This window comes from Choloepus didactylus, chromosome 5, assembly GCF_015220235.1.
Source record: "Choloepus didactylus isolate mChoDid1 chromosome 5, mChoDid1.pri, whole genome shotgun sequence".
Lineage (NCBI taxonomy): Eukaryota > Metazoa > Chordata > Mammalia > Pilosa > Megalonychidae > Choloepus > Choloepus didactylus.
Window position 1 is genome coordinate 3690651 of NC_051311.1, and position 27300 is coordinate 3717950.

The following is a 27300-nucleotide window of genomic DNA, read 5'->3' on the forward strand; positions in this document are numbered from 1 at the left end:
AAAGAATGGAAGAGGACCCCAACCTCACACCCTACACAAAAATTAACTCAAAATGGATGAAAGATCTCAATATAAAAGAAAGTACCATAAAACTCCTAGAAGATAATGTAGGAAAACATCTTCAAGACCTTGTATTAGGCGGCCACTTCCTAGACTTTACACCCAAAGCACAAGCAACAAAAGAGAAAATAGATAAATGGGAACTCCTCAAGCTTAGAAGTTTCTGCACCTCAAAGGAATTTCTCAAAAAGGTAAAGAGGCAGCCAACTCAATGGGAAAAAATTTTTGGAAACCATGTATCTGACAAAAGACTGATATCTTGCATATATAAAGAAATCCTACAACTCAATGACAATAGTACAGACAGCCCAATTATAAAATGGGCAAAGGATATGAAAAGACAGTTCTCTGAAGAGGAAATACAAATGGCCAAGAAACACATGAAAAAATGTTCAGCTTCACTAGCTATTAGAGAGATGCAAATTAAGACCACAATGAAACACCATCTAACACCTATTAGAGTGGCTGCCATTAAACAAACAGGAAACTACAAATGCTGGAGGGGATGTGGAGAAATTGGAACTCTTATTCATTGTTGGTGGGACTGTATAATGGTTCAGCCACTCTGGAAGTCAGTCTGGCAGTTCCTTAGAAAACTAGAAATAGAGTTACCATTCGATCCAGCGATTGCACTTCTCGGCATATACCCAGAAGATCGGAAAGCAGTGACACGAACAGATACCTGCATGCCAATGTTCATAGCAGCATTATTCACAATTGCCAAGAGATGGAAACAACCCAAATATCCTTCAACAGATGAGTGGATAAATAAAATGTGTTCTATACACACGATGGAATACTACGCGGCAGTAAGAAGGAACGACCTCGTGAAACATATGACAACATGGATGAACCTTGAAGACCTAATGCTGAGCGAAATAAGCCAGGCACAGAAAGAGAAATATTATATGCTACCACTAATGTGAACTTTGAAAAATGTAAAACGAATGGTTTATAATGTTGAATGTAGGGGAATAGCAATAGAGAGCAATTAAGGAAGGGAGAACAGTAATCCAAGAAGAACAGATATGCTATTTAATGTTCTGGGGATGCCCAGGAATGACTATGGTCTGTTAATTTCTGATGGATATAGTAGGAGCAAGTTCACAGAAATGTTGCTATATTATGTAACTTTCTTGGGGTAAAGTAGGAACAGGTTGGAAGTAAAGCAGTTATCTTAGGAAAAAAAAAAAAAAAAAAGAATGTTACTAACACTCCCAAATGTAGGCAGTAGCCTGTAAACTATAGTTGTTTCTTTTTCAATTCCAAAATTGAATGTGTCGATTCACTAAGTAAATGACATAGTCTTCAAAGATAGGGAATATAGTCATGTGTTCAGTGTGTTCTGCATGAGAAAAGAAGGGGCTTGAAAATGTGTGTCCACGTGAAATTTGCATTCTGAAATATCAGAGCATATTGAATATCAGCTCTTGCAAGTGTTTGCCCACAAATGTAATCCATGGAATGATCACATCTAGCTCACAGTGAATTGTGGGCCCAAAACTATTCTGATCTAAACTGTGAAATTTTTATGTCCAAAGACTTCTAATACTGTAGGTTCTGTTTCAAAGTAGAATAAAGCCAGTTTTCAATTGGTGTCATTTTCAGTTTGGTGATGGTTTGTTTGAACCCACAGTGGATTAGTACTATACATGCCTCAAGTTTTGATAGGATTAAATATTCATTTCTTATGGCCATATTATTTTGCTGAGCCTTTCTTCTTTTCTAAGATCTTTCTATTTAACATCCTTTGGTTCTAGGTCCCTAGGTCTCTGCTTGCCAACCTTTTAAATTAGCTAAAATAAATGTTTAACCTGGTCTTTTTCATATTCCACATTCTGCTAGTCAGATTATCTCCAACTCTCTATCACAAGCACAGGGTGCTTTGCATTTTTATACTGTCAGTCATAGAACATGTGAGATTACCTCTTGTTTCATACATTTGTCAAAAAGGCAAATAGTTATTGCTTTTATGATTTGAGCTCAATGAAGTAATAGATAATAGCTAACCAAGTTATGGAAGTCTCTCAATAAAATACCACACCTTTTCAATTTATCATATATTTTGAAAACAGTCTGTATGACTGTATATATTCTTGTTTTAAGGCAGATCTTCTTCTCTTAGAATTGTAGGTTCTTTTTATTTCTTTCTTTCTTGGTATACCTAATGTACCATGAAAAATCTAGTCATTATTCAGTTTACTGCAGTTCAAAACACTGACTTGATTTATCTTCATGTCTTTGCTATTCTACTGTTGAGGAAATTAAGTCTCATTTAGAAATGCACTCTATTTTAGTCATTTCTAAAAGAACTAAAGAACCAATTATTTAGATTGAAGTCAAAACACATTTTCCCTGTAGAGTAATTATATGGCTTTGTATGTTATGTTATAGAAAAATAAAATAATATCAACTGTATAGGCCTGCCTATCAAATGATGTCCACATACTGTTCTGTTCTGGGTTGACCATAAATTCTCACTGGCATTAATTAAAATTATGTGGCAAGCTTTCTAAACCACTCCATGAACAGGAGCCTTATTGATGCTTAGAGTTGGAATTTTTGCCGTTAATTTTAGATGCCCTCACTCCATTATTCATATATGGACTCATTTACTGTAAATTATTTCCGGAAATTTTACATGTTTTCGTTCTTGTATTAGAGTATGATCCGGATACCGTGGAAATGCACATGTAGTCAAGTCTGAGAAGTTCTACTCTTGCAGTCATGACAGTGCTGCCAACTGTGGGCCAGTCACCCCCACCTGGGGCAAACTGACTCTGAGCCTGTGAAAATCTGAGTAACAAAGGGATGGCTGAGCTTTATTTAATGTGTTGAAGTTGATAAAAAATGAAAGTCGCTTTGAAGCTGTGTCGTATTGTCTTTTGCCTTCATATCAGTGAAAAGGATGCTTAAGTATATGAATTTATTTGAAAATTCTATATCAATTCATAGAAGACCCTTTTTAGATGAAACCACTATGCCTTCCACTATTGTAATCAGCATTTATTGAGCACCAGCTGTATGTGAGGTACTATGTTAGGCCCAGGAGAACACAGCAAACACTTCTGCTTCTAAGGAGCCTGGACTCTGGAGGGACAGTACACAGCTCTTAGTTGAGGGGTTAGCACTCTAATATAGGAATGCAGCGTTTCTTTAGGGGCGTAAAACAGTATCGAAGCCAGGACGAGGTTGACAAAGAGAAAGGCAAGCCAAGGTGGGGGGGGGGGGCGTGCTTCCTGACACTTGGGGGTGAGCAGCAGAGACAGACAGAGGAGGGGTCAGCAGGGGTCAAGGGGGCGGCATCTGTGAAGTCAGTGCCCAGGGACACGGGGGGCGAGGGGCACGTCTGGATCCCAGGCATAGGATAGAGATGAACCACAAGGGCTTAAAGAGAGGCTGGAATGAGCCTGGAAGACGAGCAGGGACAAGTCAAAAAGGACTATAACGCTTTGTTTAGGAGTTTGGTTTGATGTAACAATTATGCCAGTCTTTGAGGAATTTTGAGCAGAGGCAGAAATAAATGATATTTAGAAAGTAGAATCTATATAACTTGATGAACAATTGGAGGTGGGACAAAGAGAGAAGGAGTTGTCTAGAAGTCTGCTTTGGACAACTGTTAAATCGCCAACTTGTGGAATAGTTTGGAATCTGTAAAACAACTGAAACGAGTCTTCAAATTTAATGAAAAAATACTTCTGTTGGTTTTTTATTCCCCCAGTTGGAGAGACTTCTGAGATTTGCCCGGAGGCCAATGACTTTTTGTGCCACAATAAGAAGTGTATCCCGTCCCACCTCGTCTGTGACTACAAAGCAGACTGTGCCGACAGCTCGGACGAGGCTCTCTGCAGTAAGTGTGTCTGTCTGCTCTCGTGAGCCAATTCTGCACAGCTTTTAAAGTTATTAGTAGAGAATTTTGGCATTGATGGAATCAAATCACTGAGGTAAAGTGTTGTTTTCATGCATTACAGTAGATGTAGAATAGCCAAAACATTGTTCACAACTTTTCTGTACAAATATCCAAATGGCAGCCCTCTCACCCTTTTTACCTCCATACTGACAATGGTGGCATATCCATAACAAATCACGTTACCCCAAATACCCCATCATGTGATTGTGCAGAACTGTGCGGAGTCAGAATTAAAGTTGCCAGAAACTAGACTACCAGTCTAGCTTCATTCACTGGTTTTCATTTCTTTTTTCATTCCAGTTTGGAAGATGGTTAGTTTTATAGATGAGGCTTAAAATGAAACTTTTGCAGAAATACTAGTTAATGAATAATTTATCAATTACATTGCCCTGATAAAAGAGGACTACATAGACCACATTGATTTTTCTTCAAGCTTTAATTCAAGAAAAAATTTAAAGGCATGCAATTTAAAAATATGAGCACATATTTAAATCTTAGGAATATTCTTTTTCACAGATCTTACTGACAAGCATTCATATGGAATCTTGATACCATACAACTACCAGTTATAATTATGATTTGTTGCATAACAAATACCCCAGAAGTTAGTGGCCTAAGACAACAATTTTACACTGCTGGCAATTTTAGGTGTCAGTCCCTCAGGGAGGACTCTGCCAAGCTGGTATGGCCAGGCCGGGAGGGTCACTTCCAGGATGGCTTCCTCCCTTCCAAGCTGACACCTTGGTGCTCTGCTCTCCCCATCTCACTGGGCACAGTGACTCACCCTCCAGGGCACCCCATGCAGCTTGGGCTCTGCATAGCTTGGCAGCCACAGGGTGGGCAGACATCTTAGACATCTGGTCTACCTGCGTCTCTCCCAGGAGGGACAGTAAGGGTTCCCACGACTTAGCCTCAGAAGTCCCATGATATCAGGGACTCCCGACTCATCCTAATGGTCAAGTAAATGGCAGATTTCAGTCTTGATTCAAGGAGAGCAAAGGAATGGTGGTAAATTGAATCATACCCCCTCTAAGGCATGTTCAAGTCTCAATCCCCAGTCCCGAGGATGTGAACCCGTTTAGAAACAGGATCTTTGAAGATGTTATTAGTCAAGGTGAGTCCTTAATCCAAAAACTGCCTCAGTTTTCCAGGGCTGCTGTTTCCATACTGTTGGCTTAAGGAAGAGGAACCTATTATCTCATAGTTCTGGAGGTGAGAATCATGCTCTCTCTGGAATCTATGGTGGTCTGTGGGGGGGTTGCTGGCAGTTCATAGCTCAGCCTCTGCCCCCATCACCGGCCGTCTCTCCCCCTCATTTGTCTCCTTCTACTGTGTGCAATTGCCTCTGCTCTAAGGCTGTCAGCCTCACTGGAGTAAGGACCATCCTGATTTAGTTAATAACATCTTTAAAGATCCTGTTTACAAATGGCTCACATTCATAGGACTGAGGTTGGGACTTGAACATGACTTTGTAGAGGACATAATTCTGTCCATAACAATCTGCCCTCTGGACCCCAAAAGTCATGTTCTTCCCACTTTCAAAATACACTCATCCCATCGTAACACCTCCAAAGCCTTAATCCATTTCAGTAACAACTTTAAGTCCAAAATCTCATCTCAATCAGTTATGGATAATGCTCCATCCTAAGATAAAGTTCCTCTCCATCTGTGGACCTATGAAAATAGAGAACAAGTTATCTGATTTCAAAATAAAATGGTGGGACAGGCATAGGATAGACATTTCCATTCCAAATAGGAAAAATTGGAAGGAAAAGAGTCCCAAGCAAGTCTGAAGCCCAACAGAGCAAATTCCATTAGATTTCAAGGACTGAGCGTAGCCTGTTGTTGGATGCTTTGTCCTCTGGGCGTGCTGGAGGGGCAGCCCCACCCTCTCCAGGGACCGGGATGGCAGCCGCACTCTCCCAGAACGCCAAGGCAGAGCTCCCACCTTTCCAAACACCAGGATGATTCCACCTTCCCCAAGTGCTGGTACAGGGAACCCTCTCTCTTGGTCCAAGAAGATCCCTTCAGCCCAAATCTCTGCTTCAATGGTTCTTCCCTTGAAGTCATTATGCCTTAATTTCTTCCCATCTCGGCCCCTTTCGGTCCAGGCTGGCAGTGTCTCTGCTGATACACATTTCTCAAAAAGCTCGCTGGTCTTCAATGCAATTTAATGGGAACAAACCATCAGACAAAGGGATTGCCTACAGATCCTTCATGGGAAATTGCATCTCTGATCCTGACTTCCTCTGAAATGACTGACTGGATCCATGAGTGATAGCTGAAGCCTCTTTAGGAAACGGCTGTATAGCCACACTCGTGCACAGAGCCCCGTTCCCTGGGACTCATCTCCTGGGAGCACAGACAGGGCCCTGTTATGGCCACTTCTGGCCTGGTCTCAGAGCAAATAACATGGATAGGCTGAGAACTTTCCAAATCATCAAGACCTGGTTCCTTTTTTCTTAACAGTTCCTCCCTCCATGTATCTCTTTCTGTTCCCATGTATAAGCAGCAAGAGGAACCAGGCTGCACTTTCTACACTTAGCTTGGAATTTCCTTGGTTAATATCCTAAATATGTTCTACCTATTACCCAATTTCAAACCACTTGCACATTTTTAGGTAGTTGCAGCAGCACCTCACTCTCAGTACCAAAAATTGTCTTAGCTGAAACTTGGAAAAATTGTGTTCTGATGTTGGATGCAAAGCAGAGCTTATAAGCAAACACTTCTTTGTGGGGGACATAATTCAATCCATAACACTGATCATCGAGAAGATTAAACACAGCAGACAACACACAGTACCTGGATAAATGGTCTATAACTCCAAATCCTTTATCTTTTATTTTCTGTTGCACAAAATACAAGAAAGATGCACATATATGAAATGTATGTCTTCATTCAAAGATGTACATATATTGAAAAATGTATGTGTACATTATATTCTTCCATTTATTCCTAGTCTAGTACATTCAAGGAACAACCATGGTAAGCATTGGGTATTTATAAGTGAACAAAACATTTTCATAGGCTTCAAAATCTCATTTTCTAATGTAGTATAATGTCCCTTAAATTTTAAAGTTTTAATTTAAAAACAACTGATGTACATAAAGTGTTGACAATTGCTATCAATAAGGCAATCACAGTGTATTTGGAGAGTACAGTTAAGAATAACACAGGTACACGCATATGCATGTGCATCTATATATGCAATACTCATAAAGGCGTACAAAACATAGAAAATTCTTACTAGGTATTTTGGTTTTTCAAATGTAAATGGTGCTCATTTTCTTTTTGCTTCACTCATTTTTTCTCTCAGCCTGCCTTGTATGAGTTTTTAATTTTCTCAAAGTATTTGAGGTATTGATGTGAAAACACACAGAAACAGTTATGATTTTCAGAAGCTGAAGTCAATTACATACTCAGATCTGATTAGTTTTACCCCCAAGTTTGAATGATTGCTGCAAGAAGTATTTGAAATTTTTAGGATAAAAGCAATCTGACGATAAAAGAAATAGTTATTTTTCTCAAAACCTCTTATTATACTTTGTTCGCAACAAGAAGGAGTGCACACATAGCCATGCAAGTGACTTATTAGTTTAGGAAATTGACTTATCAATATTTCATATTGTCAGTCTTCTGGATGTGTTGGAGGCATTGAAGTCAGATACCTACAGTTGGATAATCTGTGAATAATGCAATAGATTAAATTTTTCAAAATGATCTTTGAAGAAATGTAAGGAAAGAGTTAACCTTTGGGGTTTTTAAACTGAAGTCTTTACTTGTGACTTCGACCCTCACTTTTTGAGCAATCATTTAAATTCTCATCAATTCATTTTCTTCATCCATCCTACAGAGTGTGGTGAGAATTAGGTGAAATGTAAAGAACATGTTTGTTCAGTGTTTTAGAATTAATAATATTGGTTCTCTTCCAATTCATTATTTTGTATATCCTTTTGAGATTTGTCACTCATAGTGAATGTCTCACGTCCTGTATATTTATCAGAAAAGAAATGCAGCTATTCCTCATGATTAAATTACTACTGTAGGGTACAAGTGAACATATAGGTTTCTTTCTGGAGCTATACCTCATGTTGCAAAAAGACATGGTTATTAATAGATGGAGTAAGTTCATTTTAAAACAGAAACAGAGAAGTCAGGAGATGTGTTCTCTTCTTTTGTGGAAGGAAAGGATCACCTGAAGCATGTGTTAAGTGGGTGTTGGCTGGGGGATGCAGGGTGGGTGGCCGGAAATTTCCCTTCCTGCCTCTCACAACAGTGGACAACTGTACTTGGGCACCACATCCCTCCCCTGTACCCAGATTCTTTGAGATCGTCTCAATACAGTGCTCTGAGATCCCATTTAAAAATGAATATTTTTCACCTGAAGAGAAACAACTTAACATCCTGTACTGTGCACTGTGGTGTGGCAAAATAAGGTGACTGCTTGCATGTGATGAATTAAAAATAATTATCAAGACTCAAGACATCTCTTAAAATATGAGTAAGTTGATCAATACTTACAGTGTATGTTCAACTATATGGGTTAGCATTCTATCACCATTGAAAGCCAGTTATTTGAAAGCATGTTTGTAATGCTTTAATCCATTCAGGGACTCTTGAAAGATTGAAGTTTGAAAATATTTTTTCTAAAGTAACTCATTTTGAACATACAGATACATATTCTACCGTCGAAAAATATTACAGTGTTCATATCATAATGCATCATTCTATGGACAACTTATGTGAATATAATGCAGTTCAGGAATAATACACAATCACATGGAAATGTTTATAGTCATTCAGTGTTAGAAAAAATTACAGCAACTATACAAGATAGGGAAGTAATGGATTTCCCAAATGAGTGGTGACAACTATAATTGCTGCTAAGTGGGAAAACAGAACAGCAACAAGAAAGCCCTGAAGCTGATGTGGTCTAGGGGTCTGGAGAGGGAGAGGCAGGGCCTGAGCAGGCACGCGAGGATGAGAATGATACGCACGGTGGAACGGAGCAGGGGCATGTGATAATCAGGATGCTTGAAGCAGAAACCCCACATCCACAGTTTAAACTCCATCGCAGTCCTTCCTAGTTGCCTATCCCTTCCTCTTTCTTTCCTTAAAAACAGAACTCTGATTTTGATTTTATCTAGGGCAGCATTGTGACCTGCTACAAATACCACCTTATCCAACATTCCTTATATCCACCAAAAGCGCTGGGACATGATTCTGGCCAATGAGATGTACTGGAAAATTTTTTGAGATGTCTTTTTCAGAAAGAAAAGGCACAAGGATAGAAATTAAAAACAGAAAAAACTCTTTCCTCTTTCCTCTTCTTTCTTCCTTATGCTTTAAATTCAGATACAATCCCAGGAAGTGTGGCAGCCATCTTGCAAACATGAGTCTATGATCATGAAGATGACACGATGGCAGAAAGGAAGGATGGAAGATTGCAAAGTGGAAACACAATCCCTTCCCTAAACCGCCTACTGGCCAACCCTGCGGACTGAATCATGTTCCCCATAAGGCATGGCCAAGCCCTAAGCCCTGGTCCTGTGGGTGTGAACTCATTTGTAAATAAGGTCATTGAAGATGCTATTAGTTAAGATGAGGTCAAGCTAAATCAGGTGGCTTTAATCCAATATGGCTGGACTCCTTATAAAGAGAGGAAATTTGGACATGGAAGTAGAAGCCATTGGAGACGAAAGGAGACAGAAGGAGACAGATCACCTTGTGACAGAGGCAGAGCTTGATTGCCAGCAAGCCACCACCAGGACACTACAGACTGGAGAAAGCATGACTTCCCATACCTTGATTTTGGACTTCTGGCCTCTAAAACTGTGGGCAATAAATTTCTGTTGTTTAAACTAATCAGTCTACGGTATTTGTTACAGCAGCCTTGGAAAACTAACACAGCGACTTCTTGTTTATTGGTAATTACTTCTTTTTTGTTTATGCTACTGATGGTTGGATGTTCAGTTACTTGGAGCCAAATTCATTTCCAACCAGTACATACAGTAGGAAAATATGTTATCTCAAATAGGCAAGAAGCTGAGATGCAAGGCAGGGCAGCTCTAGAATTGGAGATTTCAGTAGTTTAGTGTTGTCACCAAAAGCACAGAAGTGTATGGGCTCCTCCATTCTGCTGCTTCACCATCTTCTAACTTTGCTATAAGGACAGCTCCCCACAGAATCTCAAGTAAACTGCTTCAATCCCAAGAATCATATCTTTGCAAGGATATGCTGAGAAAAAAATGTATTTTCTTCTTCTTCTTCTTTTTTTTTTTTTTTTTTTGTTTCTTTTTAAGTAGAAGTCAAACATTTCCAAGAAATCTTTTTCTCAGTATTCTTCATGTCTGGAATTGTATCCCAAGATGATGCCTGAAGTAAAGAAGGTGAGGGAGGACAAAGTGCTACATCGCAACTGGCTGGATGAACCTTGAGACACCGCTGGAGCTGGGAAAGGGCCGTTGCCTCTGAAACACGTATCTGAGTGGAAGACGTTGAATACCCAAAGTGCACTTCTGTCTTTAACAATTTGACAACCAACTATGGCTGCCAGAAAAAAGACAAAGTTCATAAAGAGAGGCATAATCCTAAGCAGAAAAGCTTAAAGGAGCAAGTTATATTCAAGGGATAATTTTCTGAAAGATTTGTTTGGAGTAGAGGCAATTTTGAGGATGAGACAGATTTCAACCTAAAAAATAGTTTGCATCAAATGGAAGGGATTTTGGAGTGTATTTTCAATGTGAAAAACTGAATATTTTCAGCAAGAAAGGGACACAAGAATATCTCAAATATGATTAGTGTGACTTGGGTTTGCAAGGTTGAGAGGGCTTGAACAAAGGTGACGGCTATGGAAATTCAGAGAAGGAAACAGAAGTAAACAAGTTTTCAAAGGAGGAATCTGCAAGTGTTGGTGGCAGATTGGATATGGAAATAAAGAATGTAGAATCAAAGATAGCTCCAAAGGTCTGAGTCTTTAAAAAGAGAGAAAAGATTCATGCTAGGAAATTGGGAATTTCAGAGAAGAACCCATTTGGCAAGGGGAAGATGGGTTTCTTCTAGGCTTGCTGATTCCATTCCCAGGTGGACTGTGCAGCGAGCTTCTGAAGATAAACACCTAGGCCATCTGCATAAAGTACGGAAGGCCTTGGGAAAGGAGAAGTAACATACATAGAGAAGTTTAAGTGATTTTTCTTAATTAAAGGGAGAGCCTGACTCTTACTGCAACGTATAAAGAAGGAACAATATGGAGGGTGTGAGTTCGTGGGGTGGAAATGCTGTGACTGAAGGGAATGATGCCCTGATTCACTCAGTAGCAGAGTTTTGATAAGGAGTTGAGATTATAAACAGAGATTAACCTTAGAAGAGAAATGGGAAAGTGATATATTTTGAGGTGGAGAAAATGGAATTTATGGGAATTTCTCTTGATTTTATGGTGTATTAGTTAGAGTTCTCCAGAGAAACAGAGTCAATAGGATACATGTGTGTGTGTTTGTAAATATTAAGAGATTTTGTTATATAGGGATTGGCTCAGGTGACTGTGGGGACTGGCAAGTTCGAATTCCATAGGGCAGGCAAGAAACTGGAAACTCCACTGCAGATAAGGTTGAATTCCTGAGGAGAAGCAGCTGGATGAAGTAGAGACAAAAGTCCTTCTTTCTGACTTCTGAAATCCTCAGTTCTGGTTTTAAGCCCTCTAACTGATTGGATCAGGCAATTCCCCTCACTGCTGAAGGCAATCTCCTTTGTTTATTGTAGATTCAGTCAGCTATAGACGCAGTCAACTGACTGTAGATGCTAATTCATCTACATAACACACTTGCGTGACAATCAGACCAGGGCTTGCTTGACCCAACAACTGGACACCAACTCCTAGCCAAGTTGATGAACTTCACTCTCATATCTGGGTGTCTTTAGAGTTAAAGTGAAAATCATATATTAAAGAAAGTGTCACAGGAAAGTCAAGCATTTTCACAGAGTATAGGAAAGGGTGTAGAACAATTATTACACTACCTCTGGGTCAGGAAATCAGTGATATATAGAATAGGGCAAAACGTGTAGGTGACATCATTCTAAAGGATTTTCACATCATGACCGTCTTGTAGGCATATGGGAAGATTCTGATGCTTGCAGTTGTGTTGGCTAAACATCTGGAGGTCTGAATTTCCTGTTTTTATTCATGTCTTATGGCATAATATAAACATTCTATATTGTATAATACTGGCATGGCAAGCATTAAAAGAAAAGACATGCAGAACTCATACATAGGCATATAAAATCAATGGAGAATGAATGAAATGGGTGTACAGGATTAAAAATGATTCTGGCTTTCAGGAATAAGATGCAATCATGCCCAAGAAATGAAATACTGGTATTTTATGAAAATGTTCTCAGAGAGCCAATTTCCATAAAAACATCAAAATTCTGCTATATTTTCATTTTAACAGGCTTTTTTTTCCAATTAAGTTACTGTAAGTCACTATTAGTTTTAAGTTCACAAGAGAAATTTATGAAGGAGAAACCATCCGAAGAAGTGTTAAAAATAGCACAAAGTTCATCCTTCCATAAAGACAAAGTCAACGACAATCTCAGTCAAATCGTAATGATTAAATCACCCAATAAGTCATTCTGTCTAAACAACAGAGTCAGATTTTACAGTGAGTGCTCAAAAATAATAACTGCTGTGCAAAAAAAAATGAAAAAGAAAAAGAAAAACAACTTTAAAGGAAAATGAAAGTTCAGGTATCAGAGCGTTACTTCTCACAGATGACCAGTCAGTAGACAATTAGTGTCTATTAAGTTTTCTCGTAGTGAACCGTGTTATTTTAATGAGTTATCAGTCAACTCTTTCAGAAGGGAACTTCCTCCATTATTTAGCCACCAGCTCTGAAAGCCGCGTGCACAGTGAGGATGGGTGCCACATGGGTTTGTGTCCTGGGCAATCACAGCCTCTCCCACAGGTGCCTTCACCTGTGTAGGGAAGTAAATGCCTTCGTCCCCCGATTGGTCTGTGCTGTTCAATCATCAGAGTGAACCCAGGGACCAAATTGAGCATCCAGATTACCCACACTGTTTATTTATTCAACCTCAACTATCTGCATTGTTAAGCTAATTTCATGCCCATTGTTTAATGTGCAGACACTTTTTATTTGTCATACCTAAAATTATTGGCCATTCTATATGTCTTTATGGATAAATATATGCACACCCTGTTTCTAGATCCTTTTAAGATTAAGAGAGAATTGGAATGTGTGAATACCAATTCTAAATCATCATGGATATCGGAGAATATCAAGTGTAATTCGCATTTCCAGAGAAGTCATTAACTTTTCCTGATTCCATAGGCCGGTATACAAGTACATCAGGAAGCTGTAACTTTGAAACAACTTCAGGACCCTGGACCACAGCCTGTGGTCTCACCCAAGACCCTCAAGATGACTTGGACTGGGTCATTGGCAGTGGAACTACCGTGGAGGCTTGGGGTCCAGATTCTGATCACACGCCAGGTAAATTCATGAATGCCGGTAATCTGCGCAGCTGGAGATGTGTTTTCACCCCTGGAGCAGATGTCAGAGTGGGTTCCTTATGTCTGTGTGGGGGCGTAGGTCAGTAGGTTTTCTGGGAAGGTTAGTGGTCTGCATCAATTTCTGAATTATCGAGTAGACCCAGATCCGACATCACTGCTGCAATGAGGAAACCACAACCGAGAGCTTAAGAAACGCACAGAGTTTATTTCCTCCACCCAAAAGGTGATCTCAAAGTCCTCAAATGGGACAGAGCGGGGAGTGTGGGATGAAAGTGGGGGTTCTGGTTTGTGCACACAGCAGGCAAAGGCCTACAGTTTTGGCAACAGTTAGGTTCAATGGCCATCGGCTGGCTACGAGTTTCAGTCCAGTCCCTGAAGTGCGGGAGCAGGGACGTGGGAGGTGAGTGAAGAGGAAGTGAGAGAGCGTCAGCTGAGACTTGACAGGTTTGCCTCTTGCCCGGTGAATAAAGAGTGACACGATTAAAAGAGCCACCAGGAGCTGGATGAGATGTGGGGTTGGGAGAGCCAGTGGAGGATACTGAGACATGGTTGTGTAAATGGTCCTATTTCGGAAAGCATTTTGGCCACAAAGAAATTAAAGGAACTATGCATAAAGAAGGTATACAAGGATATTTATTTCAGCATTGTTTTCATTAAGAATAATGAGAAATTAAGTGAATTCTCATCATCCATATGATCGTTTATTTGTTCCTTTGTCCATCCATTTATCCATTTATTCCTATCAGGTACTGTTCAAGTTCCTGGGAGACATCAGTGAATAAAACAGACCAAAATGCTGGCCATTGTGGAGTCACATTCTAGAAGGGAGGAGAGGATAATATATAAACAATGAATAAATAAAGTATATGATATGTTATAAGGTGGGAAAATAAAGACTAGAGCAGAGTAAGTAGGATTGGGAAGGCTGATGGACGGGTGTGTGCATTGGGGGTGAAAATGGACTCCTGGGAAGGTGCCATCTGAGCACAGCCTTTGGGGGGTGCTGAGGGAGGACCCCAGGGGGATGTCCAAGGGGAGAGTGTCTCAGGAAGAGGGACCAGGCAGTGCCGAGGCGCTGAGATTGGAGCGTGTCGGGTGGGTTCTCAGCCCGGGCTGGGTAATTAATGGCTATGGGGCTGTTCTGTGCACAGTGGGATGTGCAGCTGCGTCTCTCTACCCACTAGATGCCGGGAGCATCTCTCTCCAGTCAGGGCAGCCACGTACGACTTCAGAAAATGCCAAATGTCCCCCCTGGAGGAGGGGGAGTTGCTCCCGTTGAGAACCTTAGGAACAGCCATTGTTAACCCATGAGATGCAATGTGCAGTCCCTCAGAAAAGGAGGTTTGTGCAACATGAGTTGATTTGCAGGGATCTTCAAAAGATATTGTTGAAGGGGTAAAGCAATAGTGAAAATATTATGTAATGTGACCCAGTGTTTCTAGAACAAGCAATGACTGATAATCCCCTTCCTTTGTGCATATGTATATGTTAATTTGTCCATAGATAGCTCTAGAAATAACTTACATGAACATGGAAGAAAAATTTGAAGGGTACATGTGTATTAACCTAGACTGGGTGGAGTGGAGGAGAGGGGGAATACATCCAAAGTAAAAAGAGCATAAGTGAGCAACAACAGGAATTGCACCTCAAAAGAAAATCAAGCAGGTGTGATGGCAGCACATTTATATGTTTGGAAATGTGGAGGTGGATATTTTTAAGATTTTTCCCTTAGAAGCCTGAATTGTTGCTTTTCACTTTTAATATCTTACTTAAAGTTGCTTCAATATTTCTTTTTGTTATTTTCGCATTACTAAGTCATAAGTCTTTTCCTACAATTTTGAAAATATGAATAAGTAGAAAATAGAAAAGAATGCTAACAATCTGCGTCAAGTGGTATAACCATCAACAAGCTTTGTGGACGTGTGTCCTGCCATTCTTTCTTTATGTACATGTTTTCACAAAAAAGGTTTCTTCTTGATTCAGTAATTTTAAACTGTAGCGTGTACAAGTTTATATGTTATGAAACATTTTAGCAACCTAATTTTAGTTACAGCATAGCATTCTACTTTTTGGATATGGCATAAGTTATAAAATTATCTGTTCCGGTTTGCTAATGCTGCCATTAAGCCAAATACCAGAAACGGATATTTATGGCTTTTATAAAGGGGATGTATTTGGTTACAAAGTTACAGTCTGAAGGCCATAAATTGTCCAAGGTAAGGCATCAACAATAGGGTTCCTTCACTGGAGAAAGGCCATTGGCATCTGAAAAACCTCTGTTAGCTGGGAAGGCACGTGGCTGGCATCTGCTTGCTCCCAGGTTGCGTTTCAAAATGGCGTTCTCCAAAGCGTTGCTCTTGGGGCATTTTGTCCTCTCTTAGCTGCAGCTGCTCTTCAAAATGTCACTCTCATTTGCTCTAGCAGTGAGCTCCTTCTGTCTGAGCTTTTATAGAGCTCTAGTGAACTAATCAAGACCCATGCTGAATGGGTGGGGCCACACCTCCATGGGAACCATCCAGCCAGTGTTATCACCTACAGTTGGGTGGGGCACATCTCCATGGAAACATTCAATCAAAGAATTACAATCTAATCAACACTAATATTTCTGCCCCCACAAGATTGCATCAAAGAATATGGCTTTTTCTGGGGACATAACATATACAAACGGGTACATTATCTAACAGCAAACAAATTATTTTATAACAGTTTCATTATAATAAATATCATAATATGCATTTAGAAGAAATTTTTTTAAACTTTTATGATAATTTCTTAGGATAAATATGTTTCTCTTTTTCAGGAATACAAAAATAAGCTGATTTTTATTTTTGCTACTGAGTTCCAGACAATAATTTCTAGATAAATAAGTGCTTGTGAATTCTCTAGAGAAAACCTACAGTATCTTTGCTTATCCTAAAACAGTACTGAAAACTACAGAGCACACCTGCTGGTAGAATATGGCTAAACGAGAAAAAAGTATTGTAGTCTCAGTGGAGGACAAAATCACAAAGTCATCACATATGACAAGGTTTCCATCCACTGTTCAAAAAGACAGACATGGGCGAGCAACTGCTGCCTTTTTTAGTGGGACAATTACGGATGATTAGTGGGAGAACTTGTTTGCTTTTCTGAACTCTCCTAGCTGATGTAAATTCATTAAAGACCACATGAAAAGCTTTGAATCTGGTTATTCATACAATATTGTCTACCAGCAATGTTGTCCACTGATAAAAATAAATACCCTGACAGAAAGGTTTGTGGCTCTCCACGTTAATTGCTTCTTGAGAGTGTATGTTTACAGATTGCGCTCTTCAAAGCCGCCTGATTATATCGTCCTCGATGCACTGATCCGACTCAGTGAGCTGGTTGAGGCATCTCCAAGACAATGGGCTGCTAAAGAAATTGTAAGGACATTCATTAATTTTGACTCCCTGGGAAAAACACACTGTTTATGAGAAGGCCAGGAGATTAAAAGAGCCCCCAGGCTATTTCTAAGCATCACAACATTGCTGTTAATTAAAGCTGTATTTGTGGATCTCATCACTTGTTGCACAGAGAAGAACTGTTATACCCAAGGAGGACATTTTCAGGGCCAGGCCCAGGTCTATTTATAAGACTTTTTGGAGCCATTGCTGAAGTTTTGGCGAGAAGCTACAGACATTAGCCCGATCTCCAGTCTGCCGTGGGTGCCAGGCTCAGGTGTGATGTGTGTGGGGTCTAACGGTGAGAGTGACACTCGGGTGACACGAATCAGCAAAGGTATACACACAGCTTCTCTTCTTTCTCTCCCTTTGTAACTTTATTTCCTTTTTTTATAGTGTAACTGACTCCCTCCACAATTAGACTATACATCCAATAGGGCAGGAATCATATCTCACGCTATTTCTATATTCCCTCCAGCACTTAAAAAGAGATTGAATAGCACTTAATAAACCCTTGAGTAGGTCTCCTGTTACTTGCTTCTCTCCCCTTCTGTATTAGCAGCAAATGGTTTTGAACCGATTAGCATGAGAAGCATTTTCTGGGTGGTTAATAAATGCCATGCACTGTGCTGAAGGCTGAGGTTGTGAATTTACAGGAGGTTTGCAATGTAACCGCAGGATGCTATATTCTGCTATAATCCACATTTACCACTGTGCAGTTCTGTTTACAATCCACAGACAAAAATTACCATGAAATAATCTCAGTCATACTAGTACCCTAAAGGGTATAATAGCAGCTTAAGATATAAAGCGTTCAACAAACATAAGGTACCTGAAACCAGGTTGGCAGTGCCTGCAGGCTGGGCAGGTGGTGCCCGAGCTTCCTGTGGGACACGCGGGACCGATGTTGTCACTCGGGAAGCAGAGGGGCTCACTAAGCCGGCACAGTGACACAAAACTGTGGTGCGCAGCGCTGGAGCCACCGCTGGCCCAGGACGTCCCCATGGCATCTTCCCCTACACACAGCTCTGCCACAACCCCCTGAGCCTCGGCATTTGGGGCCACGTTCCCCGCTTCCATTCTTGCTTTCACCGCGGTCCCAGCCTGCGCCCCGAGAGAGGGAGGGCTCCCGAGGTCATTTGCTTGGGGCAGGGGCACGGGGCTAGATATGTGCAATGACTCTCGCTCACACTTTATGAGAACATTGTTCCTGGATCACTCTAAGCTGTTCACACTCACACCCACTCACTTGCACGTGTGCACATGCTCCTTCTCTCATTCATACCCGTGCACGCAGTCATACGCTCACAAACTCTCAACATGTTCACACTGTCACACCAACATTTTACACTCACACACTCACGGCACACATCTCTTACACATGCACACATGCTCACACCCAGAAATAGGCAATAACAGTATTGTAACACTTTTTCTTTAAAGTTGCAATCAGCAGACCAGAAATTTTTTGCCATTCCTGGAAGAAGGGAACAACAGTCGGATGGGATCCACAGGAGCAGAGAAGCAGAAGCCACAGCCCTGGAGACTTGGCTCACCGCAGGGCTTCTCAGAGAAGCCACACAGACGTTCCCAGATCAAAGTGACACCTGCCAGGATCGGTGGTGATGGACACATGTGGACACGGCGCTCGGAACCCCAGGGGCGGTGGCCCACGCAGCCCTCCTCGCTTCCCGGCAGAGACCCGGCTCCCAAGCACACTGCTCACAGCCAAGGCCCTCTCAGGATGAAGTTAGGGAACCGCTCTCTGGAGGGCATCGGATGCCTGCCTGGGAAGGGATTATCACCAGGGTGGTACAGCCTGGAGAAGAGCCAGAATCACGTTGGGATTGCACAGGTGCCACGCGATAGGCTTGCCCGGGAGGAGCACAGAGAACCTGCCCAGGATAGAAGCCCACGGCCCTCCAGGTGCCCGCCTGGCCTGGGCTCACAACCGCCTCTGCCTGCAGGAATCGTTAGGGGCATCTTAAAAATACTAACCCTGCATCTGCCCCCAAGACGGATTCAACCCATGCACAGTGAGGCCGGGCATCGGGGTTTTTAAGAAGCCCTCATCAGATCCTAAGGAGGGGCCCCGTCTGGGAAGGACAGCCCTGCAGGAAAGCCTGCTGGTCTGCAGGCCCACCGGTGAGCGCCGCTCACACCAGTCGGCATGACGGGAGTGGGCATGCATGACCAAATAACAAGGCCACCCATTCATAAATCTAGGCAGATGACCAGGACAGGACACGCCAGGCATGCACAGACAGCCAGTGCCGTCAAAGAGAAAGGTTAGGGGGTGCAAACAGAACAGCTATCCCGGGAGGAATCAGATGACTCGGCATAGCGGACATGTGTCATCTTTTCTCGTTGCTCTTTAGAAAACCGTCGCTGTGGGTGTTCACCTCCAGCCTCGTGGCTCCATCTCAGCCAACTTTTCCTGAACTTGGGGTGAAGGCAGGTGCCCCCCAAATCAAACACGGCAGGAAAGGAAGGGCTGCAATCACCACCCTTTGTTCACCCTAGCACACTGTGCAAGGAGAACCATTTTTATGTGTACCATGATATAAAGAAAGCTAACTGAGCTGGCTTTCTGACAAGCATACCCAAACTTAAGGAAACAGGTAAACACACGAGTTATTAGAAAGAAGAGCCTCCAGAATCCAGACTTGCTGTGCACTATGCCACTAATTTTGTTCTGTTTTGTTTTTTCTAATCAGTCTCATTTAAAATCCACAAGTTCATAATGACACTTAAAAGATATTGGTCATATTTGGAGGAAACTGGGAAATAAAATTTACTTTTTTCTGGAAACTCATAAAAAAAGGGAAAATCAAGTATTTTGAAACATTGTAAAAGAAACTGAAGAAGACTTAAATAAATGAAAAGACATCCCAAGTTCATGGCTAGTAGATTCTACATTGTTAAGATGACAATATTCCCCAAATAAATGTATAGATTTAACACAATTCTTATCAAAATGAAATCTGCCTTTCTTGAAGAAATTGACAAGCTAATCCTAAAATTCATGTGGAAATGCAAGGGATCCAAAGAGGGCAAAACAATTTTTGAAGAGAAGAAGAAAGTTCTCACAGTTCCCAATTTCAAAACTTACAGCAAAGCCACAATAACCTAGACAGTGTGGTTTGGTGTAAGGACAGGCACTGATGTCACTGGAATAGACTAGAGAACCAGATGCAAAACACGTGTGTTCACGGCCAACTGATTTCAACGAGGGTGCCAAGATCATTCGAGGGGAGAAGGAACAGCTTTTTCAACAAAGGGTGGTGGGTGGACTGGCTAGCCACAGGAAAGAGAATGAAATTGGAACCCTACCTCACACCGTATACAAATGGTAACTCAGAGAAATAAATGGAAGATTTTATAAATGGAATCAAAACTATAAAACTATTAGAAAAAAATAGGAGTGACTCTTCATGACCATGGGTTAGACAATGGCTTCTTTAGATGATACATTAAAGATACATATGACAAAAGAAAAAATAAAGTGAATTTTATCATAATTTAAAAGTTTTGGGCATCAAAAGTCACCATAAAGTGAATGGGTAAGAGAATGGGAGAAAATATTTCCAAACCATAGATCCAATAAGGAACTTGTGTCCAGAAAATAAAGAATTCTTTCACCTCAATAACTAAAAGACCAGTAGGCCAATTTTTAAAAACTGGAAAATTATTTGACTGTATACTTATCAAAGAACATAAACAAATGGCCAAAAATCAGATGAAAAGGTGCTCAATATCCTTATTTATTAGGGAAATGTAGATGAAAACCACAGTGAAACACTGCCTCACACCCACCAGAATTACTATAATCAAAAATCAGACGGTAATTAGTATTGGCCAGGATGTGGGGGAATTAGAACCCTCCTATATTGCTGGTGTGAATATAAAGTGACAGAAAACTGTTTAGCAGTTACTCAAAATCTTAAACACAGACCCAGCAATCCCACTCCTAGGTATATAACCAAAAGAAAAGAAAATATATGTTCATGCAACAACTTTTACACAAATATTCATACCACGATTATTCATAATAACCCAAAAGTGGAAACAAGCCAGATGTCCATCAATGGATGAATGGATGAACAAAATGTGGTCTACTTATGCAATGGAATATTATTCAGCAGCAAAAGGAATGAAGTTCTTAAACATACTACAACATAAATAAACCTCAAAACCATTCTGATTAATGAAAGAAGCCAGTCACACCCAAAACAATCCCATATATTGATCGTACCATTTATTTGAAATGTTGAGAACAGGCAATCTGTAGCAATAGAAAGTAGAGTAGTGGATGGTTGGGGGATGTGGACGGAGGATGAGGGGTGGCTGGTAAAATGTTCTAAAACTAGATTGTGATTATGATTACACAATTATATGAAAAATAAACATTGAATTGTACACTTTAAACAGGTGAACTTTATGGTATGTAAATTACAGTTCTGTAAGAATATTTTACAAATCAAACATTTATTCTGCCTTCTCATACCTCAGGGTAACCGAATATTTGTTGAGGGAAAGCTACTCTTTATAGAAGAATTCCAGATAGTGGATAAGGAAGTAATATTAAAATGAGACTATCACCACTTTGGAATTCTTAATTAACTAAGTAGTATAGATAATTATCAGCAAGGACTGCTAAAACCGTAAGGTTAAATCTGCCTTATAATATATTGATCAGACTGGTAACACCTAAATCCACTGATCAATTTTAATGCCACCAAAAATGACAGCTTGATAGCACATGCTGATGTGATGAAGTACTTTGACACTTATAAAATATTCTTGCCAAAAAACACACATAAAATCTGAATTTCATCAAGATATTAGTTTTCTGGAAAACACAAGGGAAGAAGAAACTTGACAACGAAATCCTGGGGATACAATCAGCATAATCCAGATTTGGGTAATCTACAGGGACCAAGATGATCTTTCATCAACAGATAAACTGCAAAGAAGAGATGAAGGTGCCAACCCATAGAGTAAAAGGGAGTGAAGAGACTAACAAAATAAAGGAAATACAGCTCAGGTTGAGTTGAGGAATTTCCCTTTTATTCCTAGCTTGGTGAGAGTTTTTAACATGAATGAATCTTGAGATTTTTCAAATGCATTTTCTGCATTTATTGAGATGATTATGTGGTTCTGTTTTCCTATTTTAGTTTACTTGTATGGTAAATTGTGTTGATTAGCTTTGAATGTTCAACCAACATAGCATTACTGATTTGAATCCTTAGAAAAGCAAACTTAATTTAAAAAATTAATGCATTTATGAGAAAAAATGGGAAATGTATACACTGAGTAGATATTTAATTTAGAAAAGGAAATACAGTTAATTTTTAAGTGTAGTATTTAGTGAAAAAAAAAGGTGTCCTTGTCTTGTAGAAAAACATACTGAAGTATTTATAGATTATATGATTTGACATCTATGAATGTTTTCAAATAATCAACAATGTTAAGGAGGATATAGGTGGGAATGCAGAGAAAACAAGACTGATTATGGGTTGAAAATTGCTGAAGCTCTTTAATGGATATGAGAATTCATTATAGTTCTTTCTACCTTAGTATATGTTTGAAATTTTCCAAAATAAAAACATTAAAAGAATATTTCCTACAAAGTATGACTGTGATACAAATCAAGTGAGAAAAGCCCTAAAATATAAAATCCAGCATGGAATATGAACTGAATATTCATAAAATATCCAAAGAGTTACACACATGGTAGAAGTGAAGAACTATCATCATCATCATCATCATCATCATCATCATCTTTTCACTTGGATTTCAAATGTTTCTGGGATGTATCAAAGAATACGTGTAAAGGCAAACTGCACCCCCCCCTTTTTTTGGTTCCCTAAAATCATTGTAATTTCTATGATGCCAGTTCAGAACAGACCTCTGTTTATGATTGTTGTTTTATGGCTATCCCAAGGGAAGTTAATTAATAACATACCAAATAAAATGATATGAAAGCCCAAGAGAGTTTGAAAGACAAACATCTGTGATTTGTGTGATGCCTCAGTCATCACTTTAAAAACATATGTACCTTGTGGATCGCACTCTGTACAGTGTATGGATGGATGAGTAGAAAAATGGGGACAAAAACTAACTAAAAAATAGGGTGGGATGGGGGGGTGATTTGGGTATTCTTTTTTACTTTTATTTTTTACTCTTATTCTTCCTGGTGTAAGGAAAATGTTCAAAAATTTATTGGGGTGATGAATGCATAACTATATGATGGTACTGTGAACAGTTGATTGTACACCATAGATGATTGTATGGTATGTGAATATATCTCAATAAAACTGAATTTAATTAAAAAAAACATGTGAATAAAACAGAAGAGTTTTCCCAAGTGAGTGACAAATAAATAAAATGATGTATGGCTGGCATGAAAACAACATTGGTTCAATCATTCACTCATACAGTGGATATTAGTTACAGCCCATTTTTTGCAAGTCCCTGTTCTTAGTGCTTGGACTATACGTTGAAGGAATCAGAGCAGGATGCCTGTCATCCTATGGCTGACATTGCAGCAGAGGCGATGGGAAGTCAATTTCAAGCATAACAACTAATTCGTCTAGTGTGTTGGGATTGGTACCAGCTGTGAGAGAGAAGGAAAAGTGAAGCCTTATAGAAAGAGTTAATCAGAATCCAGGAATGACAGGAGGAGGAGTTGGGAGTGGGGAGGGTTTGTTAAAGAAATTTTCAGGTGTCACCACTAAATTGAAAATGAGTGCCTTACTATTTTGAGTTTTACAAAGTGCTAAAGATGACTGCTGAATACTCGCTTTTCTTAGTCCATTCACACAAAACCAAATAAAAGGAATTTTGTAAGCAAAATAAAGTGAAATTTTAAAGGGATTTAGAGGAAGAGAACTAACCTCTGTTAAAAGTTTCCTAAGAGTCGCAAACGGTAAAAGGAGCTTTGCATGTGTTATCATTTACTCTTTTAAATCATTGTGATGTGGAAGAACCTAAAGACTATAAAGGTTAAAAAACGTGACGAAGACACATGGGTGACTGAGCAGGGGTTTGGAACACCAACTTAAGACTCTTCTGTCGCCTGCACTATTCGACAGGGTCACCTCTAGCCACATGGCCGAGTTAAGACCTGGAAACTCGGGGCGTCTGAACTGAGATGTGCTCCAAGTGTAAAATACACGCTGGATTTCGAAGGCTGCGAAGATGAACTCTTTAACTTACAATCAGTGAAAGAACTTTGAAAAAAAAAAGCATGTAAAAAGCCAAATGGCATGCTTTTAATAATTTAGCTTAATCTGATATATTATCTTCATAACATTGCATTAGGTCTGCGAACAAAATATGTTCTAATAATTAAACATTAACATGACTGTCTTCTTATGATAGCAGCAATTTCTGTGTCCAGAAATTTGATTTTCTGAATTATTGCTCACAATTTGTTCCATAATTTTCAAAGGGAAAAACAGCATCATTTGTTATTTGCCTATTTTAACTTCTCTTTTATATTCTTTTCTTTTTCTACTATTTAGTCAAGCTTGATATTTTATTGGTTTTATGAAATCACAGTTTTTCTGACCTTTGGGCAATATTTATGATTCTCTGATAACATCTCTGTAATGAACATGCTTGTATATCTCATCAGTTATGTATAAGCATTCCAGATCTATGGTTATACATTTTGTATTAACTCTTATTGGGTCTTCATTTTCAGATAATGTCCTGAAATTGTTTTCATCACCACTATTATGCTTTAATCCTTATTGGCAGAATGGCACTTTCCTTATTGAAAGGTTTAATTGTTTGACAAGTAGACAATCCTATTCTGAATCTTCTTGAATAGAAAGAACTTAGTCTGACTACATACTTGGGTTGAATTTTATAGCAATCACCACCTCATAGATCTCACCCAACAACAGAACTGAAACCACCAGTGCTGCCAACACTGCACCTTCACTGCAAATCAGCCCATGGGCAGCTTTGCTTTCATGGTTTTGATAAACAATGAATTAAACAGCAACCTCTCCTCCATGGTCTGAGATAATGTGGGACTGCAGTTTGTCACCACCTATGACTTTGTCCCAGATTATTTTAGAGGGTTTCTCTGGTCTACTTGATTTTCAAGTCTGTTTATTTCTTCAGCATGCTTTGGAAAGATCCCACTGTCACAGCCTAATTACAAAATATTTATATAGTTTATTCTAATTTTTTTTCATTGTTATTTCTCTTTGGCACACTGAGGTTGTGCATGATGACATTTCTCTACATTATGAATGTTCTCATTTTCTGCTCTTCTTGTCTCCTTTTTCTTTTCCCTTGACTCTTCTATTACAGCACCAAAACATGAGCATTAGGTGGAAGCAGATTTTTTTTTTTCAGGAGAAATGACTGGGAATATTAATATAAAATGAGTAATAGCAAATAGTATAACTAATGTTTTTGCCTTTTATTAATCTCTTTGATAAACATTAATTCTTTTAAAAATATTTCAGCTCTGTTATTTTTAAATATTATAAAAATACAATGATTAAATACTTCCATTTGGCTTGGAATGAAGGATATTGATGCTTTCCTTTCATACAGGACAGATTAACTGTTTTTAAAGGAATAACATGCACGTATTAATAATTCACTGTTATTCTAATTGGAAATGTCATGGTGTCAAAACCCGCATGACTCGATGCAACCACATGCATCGAGAGCCTGTTGCTGTGTTCTTGGCACCCTGCAAGCGTCCCCATTTCATCCCCACAGAGGGGTCTCAGTGCCCAGGGCAGTGAATAACTTACCCTCCCACATTTGGATCCGCGTGTGCCTGAAGCAAAGCTGTATTTGGAAGAATCTTGCTTTACTGCCCAATACAACTCTCTCAGCACTTCTTGAAATGTGTAAATATGATGATCATATAAATGATCAATAATCAATAATTTCTTTTCTAAAAATCAGAAATGTGTTGATATCATTTTTGCTGTCTTAAAAAGCTTGCATTTTATCTAAATTAGATGGCTCAAAGCAAATAAGTGTTTTTTTCCCTCATTTCCTATTTACTCCAGAGGCTATTTTGCTTCAATATCATTTCTATTTTTCCCTTTTCTCTAGTTACTTTTTAGAAATACAGATATTCCATCCCAATATTCACTAATCCCAAGAAAGAAAACCAGGCTGATAGACTTCAGGATATGTCGGAGGCTTTGGCTGCTGCAGAGTTGGGTTCTCCACCTCCAAAGACAATGAATGACAGGCACCATTTGCTTGTTAACAAGAATTAGAAATTAAAAGTTTCTGTCCAAGGAATCCTCACTGATGTTCATGGCAGGGTCATTCTAGTTTCTCTCATTTTTCTCTGAGACAGAAGGTTGGCTTGACTTTGGTGGTGTTCAGACAACAAGAACAAGCCCAGCTTATCTCTAACAACTCTATATTTCTTCGAACACTAGCGTGATCATCCAAACAGGTTTCTGTTATTCTGCCCAAAAGCATTGCCCGGCTGCCTTCCCACGTCGCACATTAGTGATTGAATCAGATACCCCAACTGATGACACCAAATTCTTATGCCAGGGGGGAGAACGAAATCCTAATGCCTGTTTTCCTTTCTTTTCTCTTGGTTTATTTGCCTTTCATTTAAAATATTTCCTAGAAGACTTAGTAACTATTTCTGATAGGACAGATGATGCTTATCTTTTTTTCTATTTTTTAGTCCAAAGTGTATCATCCATCCCGTCAAATGTTTGCTCAGTGAGAAGCTTGTGAATGAATTGGTTCTTTTAGAATCATGGTGAGCAAGAATAAACCCTGAAAAATTAACCTAGATATCTTTCAGGTTAATTATTTCATCATCTTACAAGTATGCAGATATCATATTTTCTCTAGGAGAAATTCACCAAGTACATATTTATAGGCTTCATTTCTCAGTAAACTAATGGACCATTAAACCTCCCCTTTCTGTCTGCTCAAAGCCATGTCCCCTTATATTTACTCCCCTTTCTAAGTGTCCTTAAACTCCCTCTCTATTTCTGCACTAGACTTTTAGCTCTTGAGCATAGACCATTCTCTCCCACATTGATTAAAAAAATAAAATAAAAGAGAAACACCTAACTCCACTAACCTAGCTGCTCTTCTATCAGCATTTCCACTTCTCTTATTACAAGTTGCCATTCCCCACACATTGTTTGCATCCTCTTCCTTACTGCACACATCCTCAGTTGACCACAATTTGTCCTCTGCAAAAATGTTATCCTTGATCATCCACTCTTGGTCATTGGCTTGGACATAGGGAAGATAATTAATTACACAACACAGCTCCTGCCCTCAAGGAGCTTAAATTCACCCTCTCAGGACTTAAATAGTCTAATAATGGCAAAGACCTAATTCTCCCTGTTACGTTG

General features: G+C 39.5%; 1 protein-coding gene across 1 annotated transcript in view; it reads left to right on the forward strand.

The window, feature by feature from the left end:
* Positions 1-27300, forward strand: part of MALRD1 (MAM and LDL receptor class A domain containing 1) — a 703831-nt gene that overhangs the window by 480156 nt on the left and 196375 nt on the right. The window contains exons 34-35 of the mRNA XM_037837380.1: positions 3782-3910; positions 13315-13476. Coding sequence (XP_037693308.1) covers positions 3782-3910; positions 13315-13476 — 291 coding nt within the window. The remainder of the gene's footprint in view (positions 1-3781; positions 3911-13314; positions 13477-27300) is intronic.